We start from the raw sequence: 23,475 nt of genomic DNA on the forward strand, positions 1-23,475 counted from the left end.
CATTGAAACATGAATTCCTTCACTTGACTTGTAACATAAAAACAGCATAGCGTATATCCAAGTATGATACTTCACTAGTATCCCAGGCTATATACGATTTAAAATAATTAACGTCCTCAATTTCTAAGGCATGTTACGGTATTCTAGTGTTATTGGTATTTTCCTATTAGAATATCCTAGTCTCTTAGCTATAGGGTATTGCAGTTGAATAGTATTCAAACATGACTACAGATAATTATTCCTCATGCAAGCAACTTTGCGACTTCGCCCCGTCAAGGCCGTGGGAGATCTTTCAACTCCACAATTTCACGAACCGAACGAGCCCGTTTGGTGGAAATTTTTAGGGATTTACCCGTTGAACGCATTTTCCCGACCAACCATTGTGGACCGTTTTGATTATACTTAAAGGCAGAGAACCATTTTTAGTATTCAATGTCGACGCACTCGCGATTGAATATGGGGTAAATGCTCCAGGGACCGAGACCCGGCCATCCTACGGAGAAACGGCACGGCTAGGCTGGAATGGGGAAAAGCATTAATCACCTGAAGAATAACCGAGAAGACCCAATAGTACTACTTGTATTAGCGGTCGGTTGAGGGGAAGTGAATGCAAAGGTGCTGCCGGGTATGATGATAGTGGTATTAAAACGATGGACGCTAGCCAAAACTGATAATTGATGATTAAGTTAACTCGACCAAGTAACGTACAGTGGGAAATATATAACCCCGTCTCCACAGAAAGATAGGAGGTATGATCTTAGAGCAACGTAATAGAAAGAAGCATTTATCCCTATAGTCCGCAAGCTGAGGGCTATTACAATGGCCCACAGGCTCTCGTGAGAGTAAAAGGACGTTAGGTAAGACGTAAAAATGAAAGATACCGTGATTAGCATCTGGATTAGAATTCTATGCATCACGACCCCTCCCCGCCTTTCCTATTGCGAAAGAGGGGAAAGCACCCTAAGGATATTTTACACCAAGTGTCAGAAACCAAATTCTAGCATCAGCTAAGAGAGATTCTTGTTGTTGTACGCAGTTTACGAAGAGCTTCTGGACAAACGTATACAAGTGCATAAAAATAGCAATGTTGCAACAAACACATATTGTAGTCAAGTGCAAAATTTCTTCCTAGGAATTCTCATTAGGGGCTGCAAGTAGAAGTAAAGAAATGATGCGGTAGATCGCTGCAATACACACACACACACATATATATATATATTAATTTAGTGGTGTTTTGCAGAAGTTTCAGTTACACTCCAGGAGATCCTTGGGTGTTGCGGCAGGGTTTGTCCCAACGCGAATACAGTCACTGCTGGAGAAACAACGGCAATTTTTTCAGATATTGACCACAGCAGCATTATCTTCAATAAATATTCTTATCGACTATCTAGTATGATTGCCCGCCCCTTGGACCATTAGAGAGCCCTTCATCGCGAAGTGAATTTGACGGTGACTACGCTATTGGGAGGAACTGCAACCTCAATAGACGAGCTCTGTCGCTTAAAGTTGGTCTCATGTACCCTGTGATTGTTATCAGTCAACCACACTTGCGCACTTGATTTCTTCCCAGTAGGAATAGCAACATCGGCAAGTTGTGACGAATTACCACTGTTGGTAAAAATGACAATGACAGATTTGTCAGTATTCTGGAACGCTGCGGTAATCACATTTGGTAAAGCACCGCTGACGGCAACGCGATTCGCACCAGGGCGAATGAATCGGGACCACATGGTGAACGCATAGTAAATGCTGGAGGGCTCGGGATCCTGTCCAAGAACATCGACGAGATGGCTTGCGGACTGGTTCTGACTAATCTCAAAGCCCTCCCAGAACAAATATGCAGAAAGTCCAGCATCGACAAATCCTGTCGCAAGTTTGCTTGCCCATGTCATGCCTTCGTTCAGAGCACCATCGTCATACCACGTAGTAGTAAATGGGGCAGAGCTCGTCTCAACACCTGCTTCTGTGAGCCAGGTTGGCAGGTTCGTCTTTAGTGGAAACGTAGCGTCGCTTGAATACATATGAGAGGATATAATGTCGAGGTACTTCTGCATTCCGGCAGCCATTAGGTAATTGGTATAATTGGCTTGTGTGTCCCAACCCGTCGCATCACAGCAGGTAAGTCGAAGATCCAAGTGTTCGCGCTTTACTGTCTCGTATAGGGTCGGGATGAAGGAGATAGCCTCCTGTGCGCTGGGACTAATCTGCATCTGCGAGTAGCTAGCACTATTGAGACGAGTAAATTGGCATCAGTAACAATTCATTGTTAAGTGGCAGTATTTAGGGTTAAGAGATAACGTACATGTAATCTGGTTCGTTTAAGAATCCAAGATGAGTGATGTCAAGGCCTTCTTGCTTGTAGAACTTGACGTATTGAACAAGATAGTTGGCGAAAGCTTGCCTCCAGTCACCAGTGGAGCAAGTGTGGCCAGTTGATCCACAAAGATACCTGGAAGTAGCTATTAGCAGAAGTTTCAATATGAAAAGACTAACAAGATATACCCAGGTGTGGCCTCATCTCCGTTAGTCTTCATATAACCAGGTGCACTCCATGCGTCCGCATAAATAGTTTTAACACCATAGCTAACAGCTTGTTTAGTGAACCAAATTTGGCCCTCGTCATCGCCATCCCACGTGTAATTGGGTTTATTAGAGGCCAACCCAGGGCTGTTTGGCTCAATGGAGAGCGCAGTAGTAGATGGGATCCAATTTCGGATGATACTGAATCCTGCACCTGTTTTTGTGTCAAAGAGAAGGTCAAGTGCTTTCTTTCGCATTTCAGGTTCTGCAGCCTGGAATTGAGAAGCTCGCCCAAATGCCTGAGAAAAACCAAAGCCATCAATGCGCTGCAGCTTTGAATTGGTATTGATCTTGATGCTCGTTGCTGAGGTAGTGGGCACAGTCAACGCGACGAGCCCCACGGCGGCAAGGGCGAATGCTTTCATCTTTTTCCGTATCAAGTAACGTAATTAGCAAGAAAAATCTTCCATAAAATTGCTAAGCATAGAGTCTTTTGGTTTACTGCAGGGACCAAAGTTCTTAAATATTTTTCCCTCCACTTGTCTTTAAGATCACCCTGGATAATAAGACTCTAGAGAACATAACGCCTGCCATGCTCCCCAAGACCCTGATCAGAATATTAGCCGGTACTTTTTCAACCCGAGCGCGCTGAGCTCAGCACTTCGCTTGAGCAGCCTGTCGTTAGTGGCTGCTAGACTAGTAAAGCCAATGTTGGCTCTTCAGGACTCATCGCTTGCTCCACTCATGCTCCCTGCATTTCTTTTGATTTCAGGCTGAAGTAATTTGCCGTATAACGGCAACTGGCGTTGTAAACTATGTGTTGGATAAACATGTGAATTGACTAGTTAGCTAGCAAGTAACAGGATTATTTAGTGTCTCGCAGCTCTCAAAAATTCACCACAGAATGGATGAAGCTTACCAACTGTTCACATTTGTCTCTCAAGCCTGAAATATTACACATTTCTAACCTTGTTTTCATTGAACTCGAAGGTTTTAAGTATGCTTCCTTCCGAGACTGGCATCGATGGCTGGTTGCGGTATGCCGCACTTCCTGATGAGCTGGCCAGCCGACACCCCCAATACTCGACAATTATCTCCCTTGCGGACGATCAATGTAGTCCTGTATTCACTGCCGCGAGAGAGCTGCAACTCGGTCTCTCTAAGATATTGAGCCAGAATGTTACTCTTGAGACGAAGCTCTTGGTCTCCGCAGCCAGCTCCTATATTGTTATAGGAACAGTAAAAACATTCTTGTCTGCTGGCCGAGACGAGTATGAGAATCTGCCTCTCAAAGATGATGGATACTGTCTCGTCTGTAAGGACGGAAAGGCTACGGAAATCATCGGCCAAAACGACCGAGGTGCACTGTACGGCGCTTTTGAGTTTCTCAGGTTTCTATCACGGAACCAGCTGCTGCCCGAGATGCGTATATCTAACCCCAGTGCTCCAATTCGATGGGTCAATCAGTGGGATAACCTCGACGGCAGCATTGAAAGAGGATACGCAGGCCCTTCGATATTCTTTGCAGACGGATATGTGCTGGACGATCTGACTCGAGTTCAACAATATGCGCGGTTGCTAGCGTCTGTCGGACTGAATGGCCTGATTGTGAATAACGTCAACTCCAATTACAACCTTCTCAATCCCATCAATATGCAAGGACTGACTCGGATCGCTGACATCATGAGACCATGGGGAGTTCGAATTGGCGTTTCTTTGTATTTTGATACCCCGAAGGGCCTCGGAGGTTTACGGACATCCGATCCTCTAGATCCCGACGTCATTGCGTGGTGGGGTTACATTACTTCCGAGCTGTATCGTCATGTCCCTGACATGTTGGGGTATCTGATCAAGGCGAATTCTGAAGGACAGCCGGGCCCATTGACATATGGCCGCACTCTGGCTGATGGTGCGAACATGTTTGCTAGAGCCCTGCAACCGCACGGTGATGGTGTCGTCATGTACCGCGCTTTTGTCTACAACCACCATCTCGATGAGTCGGATTGGAAGAATGACAGGGCAAACGCGGCTGTTGAGTACTTCGACGGGCTGGATACTCAATTCGAAGATAACGTCATTGTTCAGATCAAATACGGTCCCATCGATTTTCAGATCCGGGAACCACCATCGCCACTTCTTGCTCATCTGCGAAAAACGCCAATTATTCTAGAACTCCAGGTTACACAAGAGTATCTTGGCCAGCAAGATCACGTCGTATATTTACCGCCACTTTGGAAGACGATTTTCAATTTTGATCTCCATGTAGACGGTCAGCAATCGTTGGTCCGAGACATAGTTTCTGGTCAACGGTTCAATTGGAGTCGAAGTGGTTACGCGGCGGTGGTTAATGTAGGAAATGATCCTACATGGTTGGGGAGTCATCTTGCTATGGCAAACCTGTATGCATATGGATTGTGCACTTGGGACCCTCAGCAAAGCGAAGAGGACATAATCCAAGGCTGGGCACAATTGACTTTCGGCCTGGACAAAACTATTGTGGATACCATAACAAATATCTCTATGGCTTCTTGGCCAACGTATGAAGATTACAGCGGCAATCTTGGCATTCAAACTCTGTGCGATATTGTCACGCATTGTCATTATGGTCCCTGCCCAGCGTCGCAGGATGGCAATGGATGGGGTCAGTGGACTCGTGCTGATGCACATTCAATTGGTATGGATCGAACTGTTGCCACGGGAACAGGAAATGCAGGGCAATATCCTCAAGTTGTTGCTGAGCAGTTTGAGTGCATTGATACCACTCCCGATGAGCTGCTCTTGTGGTTTCACCACGTCCCGTACACTCACCGTTTAAAGTCTGGTAAAACAGTTATTCAGCACTTCTATGACGCCCATTATGCCGGAGCTCTTGTTGCCCAGACATTTCCACAGCAGTGGGAAGCTTTGAGGGGATTGATTGACGATGATCGATTTAACCATGTCGCTTTTCGTCTTCGGTATCAAGCGGGCCATGCTCTAGTCTGGCGAGACTCCATTAACAATTTCTACTATGCCAAGTGTGAAATCAAGGACGAACGTAACCGTGTTGGTAACCATGCATGGCGAATTGAGGCCGAAGATATGACGCTTGAAGGATACATGGTTGTTCCTGTCACGCCATTCGAGGCTGCATCTGGAGGAAAAGCGATAGCGACGATCCCAGGGGCAGATATAGGTACTGCACAGTGTACTGTTACTTTTCCTTCTGGGATTTATGACATTGCTATTAATTATTATGATCATCTGGGCGGCAGATCGCAATACCAAGTCTTCTTGAATGAAAGACTAATTGGGACTTGGACAGGTGATCTTGAAGATAAATTGGGTCATGACTTCTCAGACCGCATAGATGGTCATTCTGCAACTCGAGTCACCTTCAATAAGGTGAACGTGAAAAAAGGCGATTCACTTAGGATAGTTGGTAGGCCTGATGGGAGCGAACTCGCTCCGATAGACTATGTTTCATTACTGCCACCAGGTATTGTGGATTAAATTCAACAAATCTTCTCAGCTGGATCGCAAAGTTTGTATAGAGGTCTAGATAAACCAACCCAAGACACATTTTCTGGATCTTTAAAATGAGAAACCAACTCTATGTCGAACATCCACGTGAACTATAAGACGTAATTGAATCATTGAAACCAGTCGCGTGACTTTGAACGAAATATGTCACTGGGTGGCTCTTGCCGGAGTACTATATTCTGTCAAATTAATGCTTGCCTCTAGTTTTGCTGCAAAGGTATAGCCATCTTCTACAGTTTGTGGTAATTAAACCAGATTGTAGAAAGCGTTGTGTTAGTAAGATATGTGCTCAGGATACAAACAGAATGTAGGAGGCGCTGTTCTCCCCGGTCATATCTAATAGGAACTCTCACTATATAACCACAAAGGCATTTTATAACAGTTAACTTTATCAACACCCTTAGCAGCGGCGTTTGTTATCTTGTAAATATTTGGGTTGAGTTACTTTCTAGCTTCTGACATAGTTCTCCTTACAAGTGATAGAACATTCCAAACGTTCTGAACAATCCTTTACTGTTCGTTGTATTTCTTCCATATTTTACATGTTCGTTACATTACGTGGGATTGAATATGACTGGAATTAGTGTGGCTGGCTTGTTCAACAATAGTAGAAAGCGGGCGTAAATTGAGGGTTCAATTACTACCAAACTCAAAAAAGTTTCTGCTGGCAAGCATTTCAGCTACTAACCCTGATGTAATACCGGTCTACGAAACTCCAAGGTCATATTTTTCAGGCGATCGACTCTCAGGCGTTTCTCGTGGCTCAAACTCTTGATGACTTGGTGATCTATAACGATGTTTCGTTCAGGGAGGATAAAGTAAGCAATCCACCTATGTTGAACGTACTATAGACTACTCCTATTTTTTAGAATCATTACGACCTAGCATGTCTAGAATAGTTTCTCAAATATATGAAGAGGAAAAGAGTCTGCCATGGCGTAGAATGCAGTTTGATTTGGGTGCAATCCATCCCCTGAGTCAAATTCTCTCTTTAGCCGCGATTGGTCTGCCGGGTCTCGCAAGATCTCATCAAAGTCAACCACGGCATCGAAGACGCCACATGTGCGAATCCAGTTGTTGATGCTTTGTCTCGTAGACTCTCGAATTGGATCACAATAAGATGTGACGGATGCATCCCCATGCCTTATAAGATCTGTTTGTGGAATGCCAAAAGGTGTTAACGTTGCTGCAATGATCGCAATGTCCTGCGCCCTTAGTCGGATAGCAATTTGCTTATACGCAGCAATTAGCCGATTGCTTAAGACCTCTTGACTGTGAGAATCGGCGGGTGCCGTGCCAATATCGTTGATGCCTTCGAATATCATAACGGAGCTGACACCGGAAAGGCATATAATATCCCTATCAAGCCTACTCAACACGTTGGGCCCAAGGCCATCACCCATGACGCAATTACCTCCGGCCGCTTGATTCACTACCGCAAGGGACGTATGTAATCCAGGTGTAGTATCCTGCAATCGTCTAAATAGAATATCCGGCCATCTTCACGTATCACGTGTCAGCGTTTGATTGCATCATCACATCTAGTTTTGGTCCAAAGGGGTCAACGCACCGGGTATCGCCGTTAGTGAGGCTACATCTGCCGTCCGTAATGCTGTCCCCAATGAGAGCAAAGGCTCGCGTATCTCGTGGTGCAAACACCTCGATACCGCTAATGTAGTACCTATGTCACTGTCAGAATCTTTGCATAGTATAATGCAAAAGCTACAAATACTGTTTCCAGAGGAACTTTTTAATTGAAAGAAAATTTTACCCACCAGTGATCAGTCTGCTTGACGTCAAGGCGATTGAAATCCCCCTCAGACACACGATTTCCTTTGATGAAATACGACGTGGTGCGGCTCCCTGGGTGCGCGGTGATGCATCGCGCGTCATGACCATCTTCAAGGAAAATGCTAATACTTAATACGGTGTTAGATTGTAAAGGAAACCCAAAATTTACGGCGTCAGAAACTATGAGCGCTCCTGCCGGAATAGTAGCAGATTCACTCCCGCCGAAACTGACACTTCGTATGGTTTGAGATTGAATTCCTGTGGTCCCCGACTCATTCTTGGTCGGCAGTGCTAGCGTTGTGTGTGCTATTGTAAGAGGCTCGGATCCAAACACATTGGACAGCCTGATTCGGAGGAGTTTCTCTGTTCCAATTGACAGACGTACGGTTTGGCGAATAGTAGTGCTACGAAAGGCCACACCCTCTTTTATCTGCAATTGAGGTTTCATCATGAGTTTATGTAGAGTGTTTAGAAAGACGACCAACGCTGATGCGATTGAATGCATATTTTTGCCAAATTGTAGTTTCATACTCACAAAGTCATCTGGGGGAAGGTTATCGCCATCTGCAAGCATTGGCATACTAGCCCAGGTGTGAACCCAGTGCCCTTGGCTATTTGAATTTGAACTCATACTAGCTGGACTGGCGTAGTAACAATAGCTCACAAGCACTTGTGTTTAATTTGTCATTGTAGGAAAACACCGGCTTACACTACATATGTACCTTTGGCTAGGACAGAGGTAGACTTTAGTAACCCACCGGGTAAATTTGCGAATACAGGTGCCCACTAATAAGTCTCAGCCGATTAGGCGGGTTGACTACCAGTCAACCCGCCAAGTAGTGGCAATCTCAGTACAATTGTTATTTTATCCGGGCCCGCCCACCCTGTAGCTCCATCGTCGCGACTTTAAGAGTGGTCGTGACAATATATTTTGAGAAAAGCTGTTTCTCCGGCTTTCTAGGTAATCTATAGTATTAAAATACTGCCTTTGTATGCCCTCAATTGTGTAGTGCGGTTAAAATACTGTAGCCCAAACTGAGTGTCAAAACTGCCACATTCCCAGTTATCCACGAAACTCCACATAAACGCTCCTAGAACATGGATCGGGTTCTCCTAAGTGGCCTTTAACCTTGAATATTCCTCCTAGGAATGATACATATTATTTAAAACGAACGCTATCGTATTAGATTGTGCTGAGCTCTGGCGGATTTGCTGTACCGTTTGTGGGATGTCTGAATTCCGTTACCATGACTGGCGCACGAAAGGTGTTCCTAAGGTATGACAGCTGAGTGCGTAGGAAAGTTAATGTAGTACTTGTATACATCTGTATACTCGCACTAGGTTGGCCAATCAACCAACCATTCGAAATTGTCTCGCTGATACCGACACAACTTGGGTAAAATGTGTTCTTTGTCTGGCTATTTGCGGCGCGATGTTGTTGACAGGTTCGGAAGCAAGTGTTGTATTTCAGCATAAAGCGGATCGTACTGAGGGGGAGAACTGAATGTTAGTACTGGCGATGCTGTGCGAACCGTTTCTGTGTTAGTGTATTTGAATTGAGAAAATTCGTATGTTGGGGGTTTGCCCAGAGCTGAGTGAGTGGTCACTAAAAGTGGAACCAACGGGTACTTTTAAATACCTATAAGAGACATCAAGCTGCAGAGTGTTTCTTGTTCCGTACCCTGCTCTTTACCCTTGGTAAGGCCCGGTATTACACGATAACCCTTTTCAGCTAGACGCCGGACTTCCCTGCTCTACTGCCGGGCTTTCAATGTGCTAGGTAACTTTCTACCACAGAGAAAGCAGCAGAGCAACTCGTCTTCTATGGAGTACGTTGGATTTTTTTCTTTTTCTTTTGGCATTATCAGGTACTCTCTACCCTTGCTTGCATGGGTACTACTTTGAACGCGCCAAAGCCATAGCCCAATGCTTCTCGTTCGCTCATTAAACGTCACACGCCCTCTATTTGTATCTGCTCGCGACCTTCTCTACCAGTGGAGTTCTAGTCGATTCCTTTAGTGCTCGTCTAGGACTCAATACTGAAGAGAGATTTCACATCTCAGTACCAAGACCAATGACAACTTGGCCCGCAGCCAAAGACGTCAGCCAGAATATAATTGAGGAGAGGAGAGACTATATAATAAACAGTCAACAAATTACGGAGTATACACCCTCATGATGACTTTGCATTGCTCCTACATCGCCAGCCGCGGGGTAAGATCCCAGATCGTGGACTGAAATACGGAATGTGGGCCACTGCTGATCTGGAGAATAATTGGGGGAAGCGGAGCGGAGAACTTCATGCTTACCCCTCAAGCTGCAATAGGGGTTGCGCAGGTGGCAAATCTTGAACACTGGTGATTGTTTGCAACTTCACTATGAATATTTTGAGATATATAATATCGCCCGATCAAGTGCAACCTTCGTTATCTTTGTTGCAGTCGCTGCACGTTGCAGTTGGATATTCCCTTCTGTCACACTGATGGTGGGACTAGGGCAGAACGAGGTCAGCGTTATGACACACTCACCTATAGCGTAGAGCTGGAGGGGCGGGCGTGTCAGCACCATTGGCGTTGCGCGCCATCGTCTTAAGGGTTGCCGCCGGCAGGGTAAAAGTAGAAGCACAATAGGAGAACCACGCCTGCCTGCCGACTGCCATGGCCATGCCGTTATTTTGAAGCGTGAGAGAGCTTCTCGATGACCCCCGGTCCATCTATTTGACCGCTCCCATTTTGGCAGTCTTGGGCGATAATATTGCAAACAATGCTCTCAATATTAATTACTCGCCACGAACCCCTCCCCCAATACATCCAAGTGTCGTGCTCTCTGATGGAACAGATGCAGGCATGCAAAATTTGCCTCTGTTGAGGGTTAAAATGAGACAGCTTGTAAAGATGTAAGTCTAATAATTTCCCGCAGCACGATGGGCTATACTAAGTAGAACAGATTCTGTTCGCAATTGTTACAGTCTATACCTGTCTTTACTAAAGACGATTTTGAAAACGCGGGACTCGTATTCGAACGGCAGCTTCTACCCAACATTATGTCACCATTTTCCTTATATTCTGCCGACATGGCTCCTTAACACAGTAACAGAATTTTATTGACCTAGGTAGCTAAGACTCCGCGGATCTATTGATGGCTGTGTTGAGCCCTAATTAAGTTCTATGCGCTTCACTAAAGAAAGGAGCGGACTCAAAACCCTACCTGCAATGGCACCTCCATACGGCGGGGTTTCTCTCCCCCTTATAAATTATCTGGTTTGCAGCCGACCGCCTGCACTTCCTCCCCAAATAGTCACCTTGGAAGGATCGCCACCAAATGCGGATTTGTGACGTTGAATCCACTCACGAGCTAGGCGCTGATCTAGAAGGCCAGCATTTTGCACTGCGTCGTGTCCGTCAAACTCCTTCGAGTTCAAGAACCCATATACACCAAGGCGATAGATTTGGATTTTCGCGATATTGGCATAAGAGCATCGAGGAGCAAGCAATCTTCGGACGATGGCAGTGAAGGAATAGCATCTGGGACTTGAAGGGCCCCTAAATCAGTGCCATTGGCGCAGGCGATTGGACCCTAGATACATTGAGCCCCCGCATTAGTATCATCAATAATTGCTGAGGTTGAATATTTATAATGTGATTCTATGAACACCTCAGTATTTTACATGTCCTAGGTCAATTACTGGGGTTTTCTTTCTGTTTTGAGACGACACCCTAAGAACGCAAGTACTGCTGAGAGTGCAGGTCAATAGAATATATTTGATCATAGTTTGTAGTGGAATATTCTGCACAAGTCCTTGAGTGCATTAACGAAGTGTGTTTAAGTATCACAAAGCAAAACAATTTACTAGCATATTCTGCGTTAGCTCAGAACTTGTGATATAGCTGCTAGGATATAATAATAGTGGGGTGATGAATATATTGCTGGCGTTTAACGCTGTCATTCTTATTGTTAATAAGAACCTGGTTTTGAATACTTTCATCTACTTTATACTTGGAGCATAGATTAAGAATATTACACTGATATTTAGTATAAGATCCTATCTTTTATAGCTATATAGTACTCCACCACAGGAACAATGCCACAGAGACAAAGTATGCTGCCACTCTATTGTTAGAGGCAGGTCCTACATTTAAGCAGTAATAGCAGCAGGGATGTTGAGAGTGGTTTTTCCATCAACTGCGTCCTTGACAACGGCCCATTGAGCAGGGCTGAAGAAGATCTAACATCTGTAAATACAACTATTCAATCCTTCCAGATGCGGGGATGGTGTACATACCTTGCTCTCCTCCTTGACTTCGTTCTGAACCTCAGAGGTTGCTGAGGCCGCATGATGGTTGCTGCAACCCTTATCCTGGCCAACTGGCAAGTTTGGGGGGCCCGCATGAGAACAAGGTATATACCCCTAGAACTACACCTCGCAATCATATCTTATATTAGCTAGTGCAAGCTTGTATATCTCCCTGGATCATTTCTGACAACACAGCGCTTCTACCTCTCTCTAACCATTAAGCAGCAACAGCTATTACAGGTGTAAAAACCACTACCAGATTTCGCCATCCTGAGTAGTTATTCCTCTTTATCCCAGCTTGCTATTAAAGTAATTTTATATATCTGTTTAGATAAGACGAAGAGAGCATAAGAAATCGGCAGCTCCGGCTCTTGGTTGATAAGCTTTCGGCTTAGCTAGGCCGGTTTCGAACGAACAAGACTTTGTGTCAGTGATTAACCCGTCGGTGATTAACTTGTCGGTGATCTAGCTCCCTCCGTCCTACCGTCCAGGTGTGGATTGATACTTACGTAGTTGACATTAATAGAACAAGCAAGCATTTATTATTTCGCTGCCTATGGTGCTTATATATCGAAAACGAAACAAATTAAGACAAATTATAATCCATGTTAAACTTCTCACTGTTGTTGCATACCCTCTTAACGTTCATTAGTGGGACAGCAATACATGGCTTCGATCTAAATCTGGCGAATTGGTGGCTGCACCTGAGGAACTTGTCTTCGATTATGAAGCAAGGACAATTCGGCGAAGAGAAAACGCAGATGACGACTTCGTCAAAATCAGCGGGGCTGCTCCTACCTCCAGTGTATCGGGAGCCAGTTCTGAGAGATTTGCTGAAGAGCAGTGGCGCACTATTCAGGCTATCGCCAGAGTGATAGCCAAAGAGAAAGTGGCTTTTACCGATGAGGACTGGAAGAACGCCCTGGAGGCTGTTAACGACGGATTGAACGGAAGTGGTGTACAAGCAGTACAAAGAGTCCATACACTTAATGACTCCCAGGTTGGCGTTTTGAAACTGGCATTAGGTGATCTTTTGGGTAACAACAGCTCTAGCCTAACTGCTATTATTGCAGCTTAGTCTACTTGAAGTACCTAGTGTTACTTATATTCCTCTTGAAGATAGCAAGATGAGTTCCCTTCACCATTGCAGAACTCATTATACTGATAGGATAGTGTGGAACGTAATTGCATCTGATAAAATCTTCTAGGTAGTTACATGTAGATGATTTAGTACGCTGTGCCGTCTCACTTCGGAGGCCTTGGCTAACATCTCGTGCCGCTGGAATTGGTTTTCTTCATCGCTGGGTCCTGTGGCTTAATGTTCCAGGCCTCATACATGGCCATAACGTCGTCAACACTCTTCCCACTTTTCAGGGCGTCTAGGTATACTTTTGCTCTGTCAACGTTAATGAACAGAAACTCAACCTTACTGGCCTTGCCGGTCAAATATGCCCAGCGATCTGTATCTGCAACGGCCTGATGCAACTCCTGAAGTACCTCCCAGCCAGCCACAATCTGTCTTCTAACCATCTCGGCCTCGGTTCCGTGCAACTCTGACACGCCTCGTTGACCCTCAGCAATGCGTGCTAGACGGACAAACTTTTGCGGACTATTCCGACGCTGTATTTGCTTCATAATGCCTTGCATTGTATAGCCAACAGGCCCAACTATAGCAGAGAGGGGCTTTAGTACCAAACCGCCGAGACCCATGCCCATTCCTTTGAGGAGTCCGACGGCGCCTTCGTTCCTGGTACCTCGAATCGGAAGAGTAACAACACCTGTAACACCGTCAAAGATGCTGTATACAAACTCCCTTCTCGATGCTACCAGTCCAGAGTGGAACCCAGTAACTCGATGCAGTCGCCTAACAGTATCGTCGCCATATAGCCGTGGCGCATTGTGGCATCCTTGAGCAAGAGCAACGATAAACAGTGTAGGGGCTTTTGCGAGAGCCGAACCAGTTTCAATCAGACTTGACGAAATATCCCTTCCGTATTGTACATGGCTCACAGGGATAAGCGATTGTCTGCGTGTCCTCGGGTTCCCTGTACACGAGGTGGCTGCTGAGCCTGACATTTCATTGGAAGCATTCGGTAGCGGCTTGGTGGCATTACCTTCTTTGGACTTCTTCCTTGATCTTTGCCTGAGCCTTTGTTTTGTAGTCCTTCCCAGCCTATATGGCGCACTCGCTATGCCCTGGAATACGTCGCGCACAGAATTCTTCAGTGATTCTGCGATGGCAGTTATTGGCTCGCCGGGTCCTCCAAAGTCACTCCATTCCGAGTGACGTAATAGGCGTAGTTTATTCCAGGAGAGATGGCCGCCGTCGACGAGCATTGCGGCTGCAAGAGTGGATAGCCTGATATGTGTGCCTTTGACTTTCCACACGGCAACGTCTGACTTGATAATAGAACAACTCAGCGTGGGAGGGCCGTACATCTTGAGTTGCCGCTGGAAGCTCTCCATAGTATTTTTTGCCCCGTCTCCATCAGCTCGGATCGACTCCGCGATCTCTTCCGCGGCCGATTTTGCCTCTTCAGTGAGGAGGTATCCAATGCCTTCTGCAAAGTTCTCATAATTAAGACGCTTATACGGTATTGGCTTTGGCCCGGCCCCGGATTTTCCTACCATGCTGCCCCAAAAGTACTGGTCTCCAAAAAAAGGTATAATCATTGTCGGGAGCCCACATTTGAGGCCTATAGCTGTAGTACCGGCTCCCCCGTGGTGAACGCATGCCTTAATTTTTGGGAATAGCCAATCGTGCGGCGTATTATCAAGCATAAAAATATTGTCGGGAACTTGATCTTTGTCTAATCCAAGGCCACCCCAACCTCTGGAGACAAGGGCTCGCACACCTGCCTTTCCCACTGCATCAAAGATAATCTTAGTAAAGCTTTTGGGGTTGTCTACCACAATCGAACCGAACCCTATGTATATTGGTGGCTCGCCCGCATTCAAAAAGTCAACAAGCGGCTGAGGTGGGTCAAATGCTGAGGCTAGATCGAGGAACACAAATCCAGATATGTTTATCTCCTCGCCCCAATCATTAGGTTTGGGAATGAGGGCCGGTGACCATAAGTACGTAAACGGCACATGCATTCGATATATAGCATACGGAGCCCAGAAAGTAGAGACCGCATCCAGGGCCAAAGTCCGTACACGGAAGTCGTTTATTAGGTCTCCTAGGCCCTGCCAGGTCATTGTCTCAATGAGCGGGTATGACATGAAGTTTGCATACCCTCCGTCCTTGGCGTTTTCTGTATTTCCTTTGATGTTCGCCAAGGGATGAGGAAATGCTCGAGTAGGTGTGTATGGAAACGTAAAAACCAGGTGGAGAGGAATGCCAAGAGCTTCTGCGCAATGAATATGCGCAAAGCTAGGGGGATTAGAGATGATAGCATCTGCTATAAATATGTCTTTGTCAGCGAAAGCATTCGGTGCCGAAGCATTTGCTTGCAGAGAGGTACAGTCATCTTCTGTTGCGTGAATACAAGCTCTCCAGAATCCATCGAGCATCGTAGCCATTGCCGCTCTTCGTTTGCCAATTTCACCGGCTTTTACTGTGCGAAAGGTGGGGATCAACCCGGGGTTTTTAACCATAAACTCCATTAGTTCTGACGGGTCTCCGCCGACAGAAAAGAATTCCAAACCAGCTTGACTCTCCACAATATCCCGGAAGATGGGGTGTGTGGCGATTCTTACACGATGGTGATAGTCCTCTTTAAGCTGCTTGCCGATTCGCAAGAACGGCTGAACATCACCACGGGAGCCCACAACCATGATGACAATATTCAGCTTTTGTGGAATCTGAGCAAGCTTTGGGGCGTTTTCGCGGGCATCAGCAGCAGTCATCTTTCTCCTAGACTGCATGCTATATTTCACAGCACCAACAGCGTTTGCAATGTATCCCGTATGTGCAGTGTCGTGAACCGTAATGCTCATTCGACCATCTGGTTGGGCCCTGCCTGTGCATTTGCCGAATTCACCCAACACGACACTCTTTTGCCGACTTCTCTGAGTACGCGAGGCCATATTCCGCATACTATGTAGGTGGGTTTCTGTTTCATCCCCATAATCGGTGGGTGATGTGCTAGCCAAAGTATCGGATTCACTTGTGTCGGATCCATCGCCGTCTCCTTGACCTCCAAGACTATCCATGAACGGTATCCAAGCTCTGCTTGGGATCGACGCGGCGCGTTCTCGCTTGTCCGCAACGGCGTCCATCTGCCACATCTCCAATGCTGGATATCTGTTGCCCGAAACTCGGTTACCCGCTACCAGAGGCACGGCCGATTGCCTCGGAGGATTAGAAGCTTGTGAATAATTTGTTTCTTCGGAGTTTCTGGACACGCCGACTGTATGCAATGGATCGACTTCTTCGTCATCTTGATGTCTTGGCATTGTATTTGAGCTTTCCGGGGGAGCTATGACAAATTTGATGTTGGCTGCCATCGTGGCGTTTTGCTTAGAGCTCGAGTTGGGTTCGGGATCTTCCATTTGGCTCTGACTTTGGAAATCACATCACGCGCTGCGACCTTGAAATTGATCAAAATTGTGCTGAGAATCTCGCTACTTGGTCACAACAGATGCTGCTCAATCTAGGATGATTGGCGTGGTGTCAGTTGAGAGTTGTGGCCTTGGGGGGGGGGGGGGAATGGGGCGGGTCAGTTGAAGACCGGATTTTGCGCAAGATAACCCCTTAGTTACTGGGGAATGCATCTAATATATTTGAAAGTTCAAAGTTATGAATCAAATACTGAATTTTTACGTTTTATGGAGGGCATGAGGACGCGCAAATGTTTTTGTTATACGTTATGGTTCCGAATTCTGATCCTAGTGGAAGAGCACTGTGCCTCCTATGTAACGCCACCTTTGAATGATCCCGGAAGTGCCGGCTGCCAAAGTTTAAATGCTAGTCAATACGTATAGGGAGATCTTTTTGCCCTATTCAGCTGCGGGACGCAAGTCATTCCGGTCGCCTGATATTCTCAGTGCCGGCACTCCGTTGATTTGTTCAATGTAACAGCCCCGCCTGGCGTCTAGCCAGCTAACTGCATCTTTTCTAGCCATACGAAGCGTCACATTTTGAGGTAACTAAAGAACAGGTGTGGATGTAGATTCTTGGAACTGCAATCTAGACAACTTGTTGCCACCTGATAATAAACGCCTCTCACCGTCCATCCAATGGAGTTCGACAGCTTGTATGAAGCTTAACCCTTCACTTGGCGCTGCCTACAACTCATCACCGCAGCTGAATTGCAGCAAATTGTTCTCCAATAAAATCTTGCGCAATAGAAGCTACAAAGGTAGCCATGAAAGTGTGAAACAAACCCACTCTCATGAGACCTCCTTGGATAGAGGCCTCAGTAGACCAAGATCTAGATCCGGCGCCACCATTGTTGGCTAACAATCCATCTATGGGTGTAGCTGCGGATTGACGTTTACCGAGGGTTTGCTATTATTCAATGGTATAAGAACTTGCAACTCAGATCAGGGCACCACTAAGTCATTTACCACTCCCGGAATAATTGAGCTTCTAATTTAATCCTTATCTTACTCCGAGTCATCCATTTCGGACACTATGAAGCCCGAATTCAACACTACCTTAGTAGCCAGCAACACAAGGCTACAGATAATAACGACTCGTCTGAAAATGTAAGCCCCACTCCTGTCTTGTATTCAACCAACAGCACTATAGCATGCCAACGCGATAAATCCTTCACCACGCATAGATTGCTTGCAGACTAGTCGCTGTTGCCTAGCAAGGTAAACTCCTCTTGCAGTCGGCGTTGTTATCCCAACTGGTAGATAGCTAAGATGAGTGCAATTACAATGATATATACTTCTTTATATTTATTTACTACAGCTAAATACTTTCATAATATTACAATAATTCGATTAAATATACTTAATACTCTCTATAAGTTATATAATCAGTTATTGCCTACATATCCAGCCTGTGTAACAAACCAAGTCTTATAAGTCAGTACAGAGTACTTATTTCCAAGGGACAAACCTCTGTGTAACGGTCCATTATATCGTTAGGCTAATAGGGCAAAAGATTCAGCTAATAATCGCAATTGTAGCCATTTTTATAACGGAACCAGCTGCTTACAAGGGATCGACCTGTTACGAAAGACTAGATTGTAAAACTCCGGTTCTAGGTTTATGTTGGTGGACCAGTCAGGATAGTTACGGGCAGTGCAGTATCACGTGGCTAGTAGAAAGGTAACAAGTTCAAATCTGATTGCTATGTTAACAGCTGGCTATCTAAGCTGTCTGAACGAGTGTAGATAAATTAACTTATAAATCCAGTTGATCCTGGGCTCATTTGACTCGTTGAACGAGCTGATAGATTGCTGGCTTGTCTGGCTCGTCGTGCGATCTGTACGAGCCGGTTGCTATTGGCTAGTCGGCCCATTGTTGCGACAATAAGAGCCGGGTCGCGACACTGCTGTAATAGTTTAGTTTATATATTTACCGCTATTAGAAACTACCTTAACACGAATGCCCTGACTTGATGGACTAGCTTCAGCTAAGAAACAATCTCGAACATAGTCAATATCGCGCCCACGATATGTTTCAAAAAGCTCAAGGTCAAATCGTAAAAAGAGAGTAGCAAGAGTAATATACATTTCTGCATATGCAAAACTATTAACAGTGTTAGCTACTTCACGAAAACGAACACTGAAAACTTAACATACTCCATGCCCTGGCACATACGAGTTCCTTTTCCAAATGCGACGAAGGAGCGATTGGCTTGCTCGCTCGGATTGAACCAGCGCTCGGGATCAAACTTAAGCGGCTCAGGATAGATCGTGGGGTTATGAAGGACATCTGGATGGCTCATGCTGACTGGTGTATTAGCCGGAATGACCCAGCCCTTATAAGCAAGCGTTGTTTTAGATACAAGAGGAAGTCTAGATGTTGTTGCAGCCCTAAGTCGAAGAGATTCACGGACAGAGGCAGTCTATTGCGTGAAGTTAGCGCCAGATCTGGATTAATAACATGTTCAGAAGACTTTACCAGCCACGGCAGTTTTTCAAGAATTTTCAAGTCGGGTATTTGCTTATCATCACCCATTACTTCAAGTAGTTCGTCCTTGATTTTCTGCACAACATCTGGGTTATCAAGAAGGTGAAATATGGTATGAGCTAGAAGACGAGCAGTAGTTTCACTGCCTGCGAATAGCATTGTAGTTCCTTCCTGTTGTAGACGGACTGCACTCTTTTCGTGAGGTGGTAGTGCGCTTCTTTCGATGGAGTGAAAGAGCGTTGGAGGTCGCTCTAAACCAATTTTCGTATTGGAATCACCTTGGAGTTCCTTCTCTGTAGGACGAGGGCGGTCATCCCTGGTAGCAATATATTCTGAAACCAGGCTCATCATTGTCTGTTGTCTTGTTAGATGCTGATGAGACAACAATACAAAATATTCCGGGTCTCACCATATGGACTCCAAGAAGTCTTGACACATCTGGCAGTAGGTAAGAAAGTACTGCATGCGGGAAAGCCCTCACAATTCTAAGAATCCAAGGAAACTGTTTGATGAAAGGTGTTGCAGCTGCTACTGATACCATAGCATTTCTCCAACTTCGAGCGGCTTTAGGATCACTCATCAAACCAGACTCTCTGTCAAAGGCATAATGATAAAGAGTATCCGTAGTAAAAGCGAGTAGAACTGTGTCTAGTTGGATAGGCTTGCCCTCTGTAAAGTGCTCTTCGAATATACCTATCAACTCTTTGACATGTTGCTGAATTAAATTTTGTCCGTCCGAAATTATCGCCCGTTTCGAGAATAAAGGTGCATTAGCAACCCTTCTCTTCCGGTGTATACCATGCTCGACCGTTCCATGGCCTAAATAGCAAAAGCGGAATTAGAATTTTTACTAAAAAAAAAGAAAGAAAAAGAAAAAGAAAAAGGAAGCAACAGTAAAATTATTAAAGAAGATACTTACTTCCCAGAGGCAAACCCGCCATTCGAGCGGCCGGTGGGTACTTGTCACGCTGTGTTGGGTTTGGTGCATAGAGTGTGTCGAACCACAAAGGGTCCCTGATATGAATCTCATCTGGGTTTATGCGAACAATAGGGCCTGTAGAATTGTTAGCCATTGACTGATAAAATTTAAGAAATCTACATACCATATTGATCGTGCATGCGCTCGATTTCTTTGGCAAATTGCCCTCCTGGACTCTTTACTATGTCGTAATAAAATTCATACCATTTTGTCGCCGCGGCCAACTTGGGACCTGGAAATCGTGATAGTGGATGGAGAATGAGACGGTACACAAAAAGACAGCTTATAGTTAAGAAAAGACCAGAAAAACATAATGTTCCTTTACCAAGCATTAGCTTTGGCAAAAGTTCATTTAGAAGCCCTTGTGAAAGCATTTTTTTAAGGGGGAAGTCTCCTAACGCTACTGTATTGAAAACAGAAACTGTTTGGGAGTTTGAACTATTTCAACCGACGTATATATTGCAAGTAGCACTGTTAATATAAAGCCTTTATTCTTATTATTACTTCAAGTTACCTAATACTATGTAGCCTAACAAAAATAACTAGGCGGTGTAACTATTTCTCTGCGATATACTCCGTACGTAAACCCCTGCTTGATATTACAAGATTATGACATGGTACCTGGTTCTAGTTAAACAGGGGTCGGGATATTCCAAGATTATGACAAGGTACCTGGTTCTAGTTAAACAGGGGTCGGGATATTCCAAGATTATGACAAGGTACCTGGTTCTAGTTAAACAGGGGTCGGGATATTCCAAGATTATGACAAGGTACCTGGTTCTTGTTAAACTGGGGTCGGGATGTTCCAAGATTATGACAAGGTACCTGGTTCTTGTTAAACTAGGGTCGGGATGTTCAAGATTATGACAAGGTACCTGGTGCTACTTAAACTGGGGTCGGGATATACTAAAACGATACGAGTACTCCGTAGCAGTATCTTATCCAATCTAATAGCACCAGTATCTAACCAAGAGCCTAAAAATATCTCAACTACCGAGAGTAGTAGTTAACCCACTTATTGCGAACCTTTGTTATCTTTAACTATCTATTACTTGACTGTATAAACGAAAATAACAATGCCTTATAATGTCGTAACTTTATATGATAGTTTTTTTATAGTTTTTTTATAGTATTAAATAAATAAATAAATAAATAAATAAATAAATAAATAAATAAATAAATAAATAAATAAATAAATAAATAAATAAATAAATAAATAAATAAATAAATAAATAAATAAATAAATAAATAAATAAATAAATAAATAAATAAATACATAAATAAATAAATAAATAGGCATATCCTGATTCTTGTTTACGCATAAGGTTATTATAACTCAACTTTTCTATTATTATATAGGGTGCACCTAATAAGCTAAGAGGATATACCAACTTCCTTACACCGAAAGTAGGAAAGCTCTTCTGAGTTACGAAATATATCTCATTAATAGTATTCAAGGGGCTCGTATTACTTTGAGGGAGCAAACCCTTGTTTAGGGGCTTCTTGTTAAGTAATAGAGAGTCAGCACTTGGATATCTCCGTTACCAAAGTTTTTCCGTAATCCGCGCATGATCCGCCTGCCTGTCGCTCAACTGGCCGTTCTTGGTTTGTATATTATGTCTAAGAGACTTTGAAATGGCCGAGATTACTTCTAAGCTCTTCCCAGGGAAATATATCAGACAACAGGGATATCGGCCACCCCGAAAGTCAGCACTTAAATTCTCGCAAGTAGACTAAAGATAAAGGAAAAAACTATCCCAATAATATCGCGATACGTTTTAGCCTTAAGCAGTTACAATATACAATAATATGGTTAGTTGTGGTGGTGTTAGAAGGAAAAGGCAGTGGCCGACTCCTTAGGGGGCCAACATCCCCACATCTATGTTAATCTTTGCCTAACCAGTACGTAATCAAGTATTCGTTGCATTTGAGCTATTCACTTGAGAAGGTTTAGTATATATATGGATCAATATTTCTGATGCAAGTGCACCTCTACTATACCACTATTACCTATATTGTTATTTTCGAGCGCTCATATATTCATTCACTATAATGGGTTCTTTAACCGATCCTCGAGAGGAGCTTTTAGCGAAGATGAAATCATGCTCGATTGTTATTCCTGAGTTGCAACCAATGTTCACAAGTTGGCCGGCTGCTGTTAATCCTGAATGGAAGAATATTGTCTCTGATATGAATGCTAGAATATCGAGGTATGTTCCATATGCTCTGTCAGTGTCTCGTAACTAATATTTATTCTGTGTGTTATAGCCTTTATTCAGATCCAGTTAAAGTAGCAAAGCTCCAAAGTTGCGATTTCGCCTTGTTTGCATCGGCTTGGTGGCCACGAGCGCCCAGAGAACAGCTACGGATACTGGCCTATCTGGCCTTCTGGCTCTTTATATGGGATGACGAGATTGATGAATCCACTGGAGCTTTGAGTAACAACTTTGTTGCTTCCGAGAAATACCGATTGGATACTATGCATTATGTTGCGCAAACACTGGGACTTCATAATACATCCGATACCGATTCTAACAAACATGGCTTCGTCCCTCTAAATGCAATCATTCGCAGTTTTGATGTTATTGGCGAGGCATTATCCCAAGCCTACAATATTGGTATACCTCGACGAGTTAGATCGTTTAACTAAGCTGACCATTTTACAGAACAACGGAAGAGATTCTTGCAGGAGATGGACTTTTTCATACAAAAAGCTCAAGTAGAGCAGAAGTCAAGACTTGATGGCCGTATCCTTTCTCTAGAAGAGTACTGGGATATTAGAATGGGAACTAGCGCAGTAGGCGTAATTATGGCTGTTAATGAGTAAACCCCCCCCCCACAAACAGTCTTGGCTATTGACAGGTTCACTAATATATATGCAATAACAGATTTAGTGCAAATGTCAGAATCTCAGATGCTATTATGGATCATCCAGATATGAGAATCTTATGGGATGAATCTAATATTAATGTATCAATGTAAGTCGCAGTAGCTTAACTAACAACATCAGCTGATAATTGTATAATATAGTATCAACGACCTTCTCTCATTAAAAAAAGAGATTGTAAGTCCTATCCTTTATGTATTAGTGTTTTTGTTACGCATGCTAATTGTGCCTTAGACCAAAGGTGCTATCGACAGTTTAATCCCGGTCCTCTGTGCAAAGATTGATGCACCACAGGCTGCTATTGACATTGCATTGAGCTCCCTTCAAGAGTCTATGGCTCGCTTCGACGCTACTGCATGGAAGTTGCTTAATACAATTGACGCCGTATCGTATGATAAAATGACCACTTACGAATTCATTCAAGATTGTCGATTTAACTGCTCAGGT

At 44.4% G+C, this 23,475-nt stretch overlaps 8 protein-coding genes across 8 annotated transcripts; 3 read left to right on the plus strand and 5 right to left on the minus strand.

The window, feature by feature from the left end:
* Positions 1-1,427: 1,427 nt before the first annotated feature.
* TRIVIDRAFT_53160 (glycoside hydrolase family 5 protein) lies at positions 1,428-2,945 on the minus strand (the record flags this gene model as incomplete). Its single annotated transcript, XM_014100561.1, has 3 exons — positions 1,428-2,226; positions 2,303-2,449; positions 2,503-2,945. The coding sequence occupies 3 exons, from the start codon at positions 2,943-2,945 to the stop codon at positions 1,428-1,430; spliced, it is 1,389 nt and encodes a 462-aa protein (XP_013956036.1).
* Positions 2,946-3,519: 574 nt separating this feature from the next.
* TRIVIDRAFT_151713 (glycoside hydrolase family 67 protein) lies at positions 3,520-6,012 on the plus strand (the record flags this gene model as incomplete). Its single annotated transcript, XM_014100562.1, has 1 exon — positions 3,520-6,012. The coding sequence occupies one exon, from the start codon at positions 3,520-3,522 to the stop codon at positions 6,010-6,012; it is 2,493 nt and encodes an 830-aa protein (XP_013956037.1).
* A 920-nt stretch (positions 6,013-6,932) lies between these two features.
* On the minus strand, positions 6,933-8,464 carry TRIVIDRAFT_53167 (uncharacterized protein; the record flags this gene model as incomplete). The annotated part of the gene is made up of 4 exons (XM_014100563.1): positions 6,933-7,542; positions 7,613-7,723; positions 7,818-8,263; positions 8,369-8,464. 4 exons carry the CDS (start codon positions 8,462-8,464, stop codon positions 6,933-6,935), a joined length of 1,263 nt encoding a protein of 420 aa, XP_013956038.1.
* Positions 8,465-11,086: 2,622 nt separating this feature from the next.
* On the minus strand, positions 11,087-11,278 carry TRIVIDRAFT_151697 (uncharacterized protein; the record flags this gene model as incomplete). Its single annotated transcript, XM_014100564.1, has 1 exon — positions 11,087-11,278. A coding segment is annotated over one exon (192 nt), but the record flags the coding sequence as incomplete, so codon positions are not given.
* Positions 11,279-12,169: 891 nt separating this feature from the next.
* On the plus strand, positions 12,170-13,205 carry TRIVIDRAFT_70794 (uncharacterized protein; the record flags this gene model as incomplete). Its single annotated transcript, XM_014100565.1, has 3 exons — positions 12,170-12,231; positions 12,597-12,618; positions 12,780-13,205. The coding sequence occupies 3 exons, from the start codon at positions 12,170-12,172 to the stop codon at positions 13,203-13,205; spliced, it is 510 nt and encodes a 169-aa protein (XP_013956040.1).
* A 185-nt stretch (positions 13,206-13,390) lies between these two features.
* TRIVIDRAFT_53154 (glycosyltransferase family 1 protein) lies at positions 13,391-16,159 on the minus strand (the record flags this gene model as incomplete). Its single annotated transcript, XM_014100568.1, has 1 exon — positions 13,391-16,159. One exon carries the CDS (start codon positions 16,157-16,159, stop codon positions 13,391-13,393), a length of 2,769 nt encoding a protein of 922 aa, XP_013956043.1.
* A 2,432-nt stretch (positions 16,160-18,591) lies between these two features.
* TRIVIDRAFT_53201 (uncharacterized protein) lies at positions 18,592-20,473 on the minus strand (the record flags this gene model as incomplete). The annotated part of the gene is made up of 6 exons (XM_014100566.1): positions 18,592-18,778; positions 18,832-19,097; positions 19,154-19,516; positions 19,572-19,981; positions 20,082-20,216; positions 20,266-20,473. 6 exons carry the CDS (start codon positions 20,471-20,473, stop codon positions 18,592-18,594), a joined length of 1,569 nt encoding a protein of 522 aa, XP_013956041.1.
* Positions 20,474-22,193: 1,720 nt separating this feature from the next.
* Positions 22,194-23,123, plus strand: TRIVIDRAFT_53145 (uncharacterized protein; the record flags this gene model as incomplete). Its single annotated transcript, XM_014100567.1, has 4 exons — positions 22,194-22,351; positions 22,410-22,759; positions 22,808-22,964; positions 23,030-23,123. 4 exons carry the CDS (start codon positions 22,194-22,196, stop codon positions 23,121-23,123), a joined length of 759 nt encoding a protein of 252 aa, XP_013956042.1.
* Between the last annotated feature and the right edge of the window lie 352 nt (positions 23,124-23,475).

Source organism: Trichoderma virens (genome assembly GCF_000170995.1).
Source record: "Trichoderma virens Gv29-8 chromosome Unknown TRIVIscaffold_60, whole genome shotgun sequence".
NCBI classification, from domain to species: Eukaryota; Fungi; Ascomycota; class Sordariomycetes; order Hypocreales; family Hypocreaceae; genus Trichoderma; species Trichoderma virens.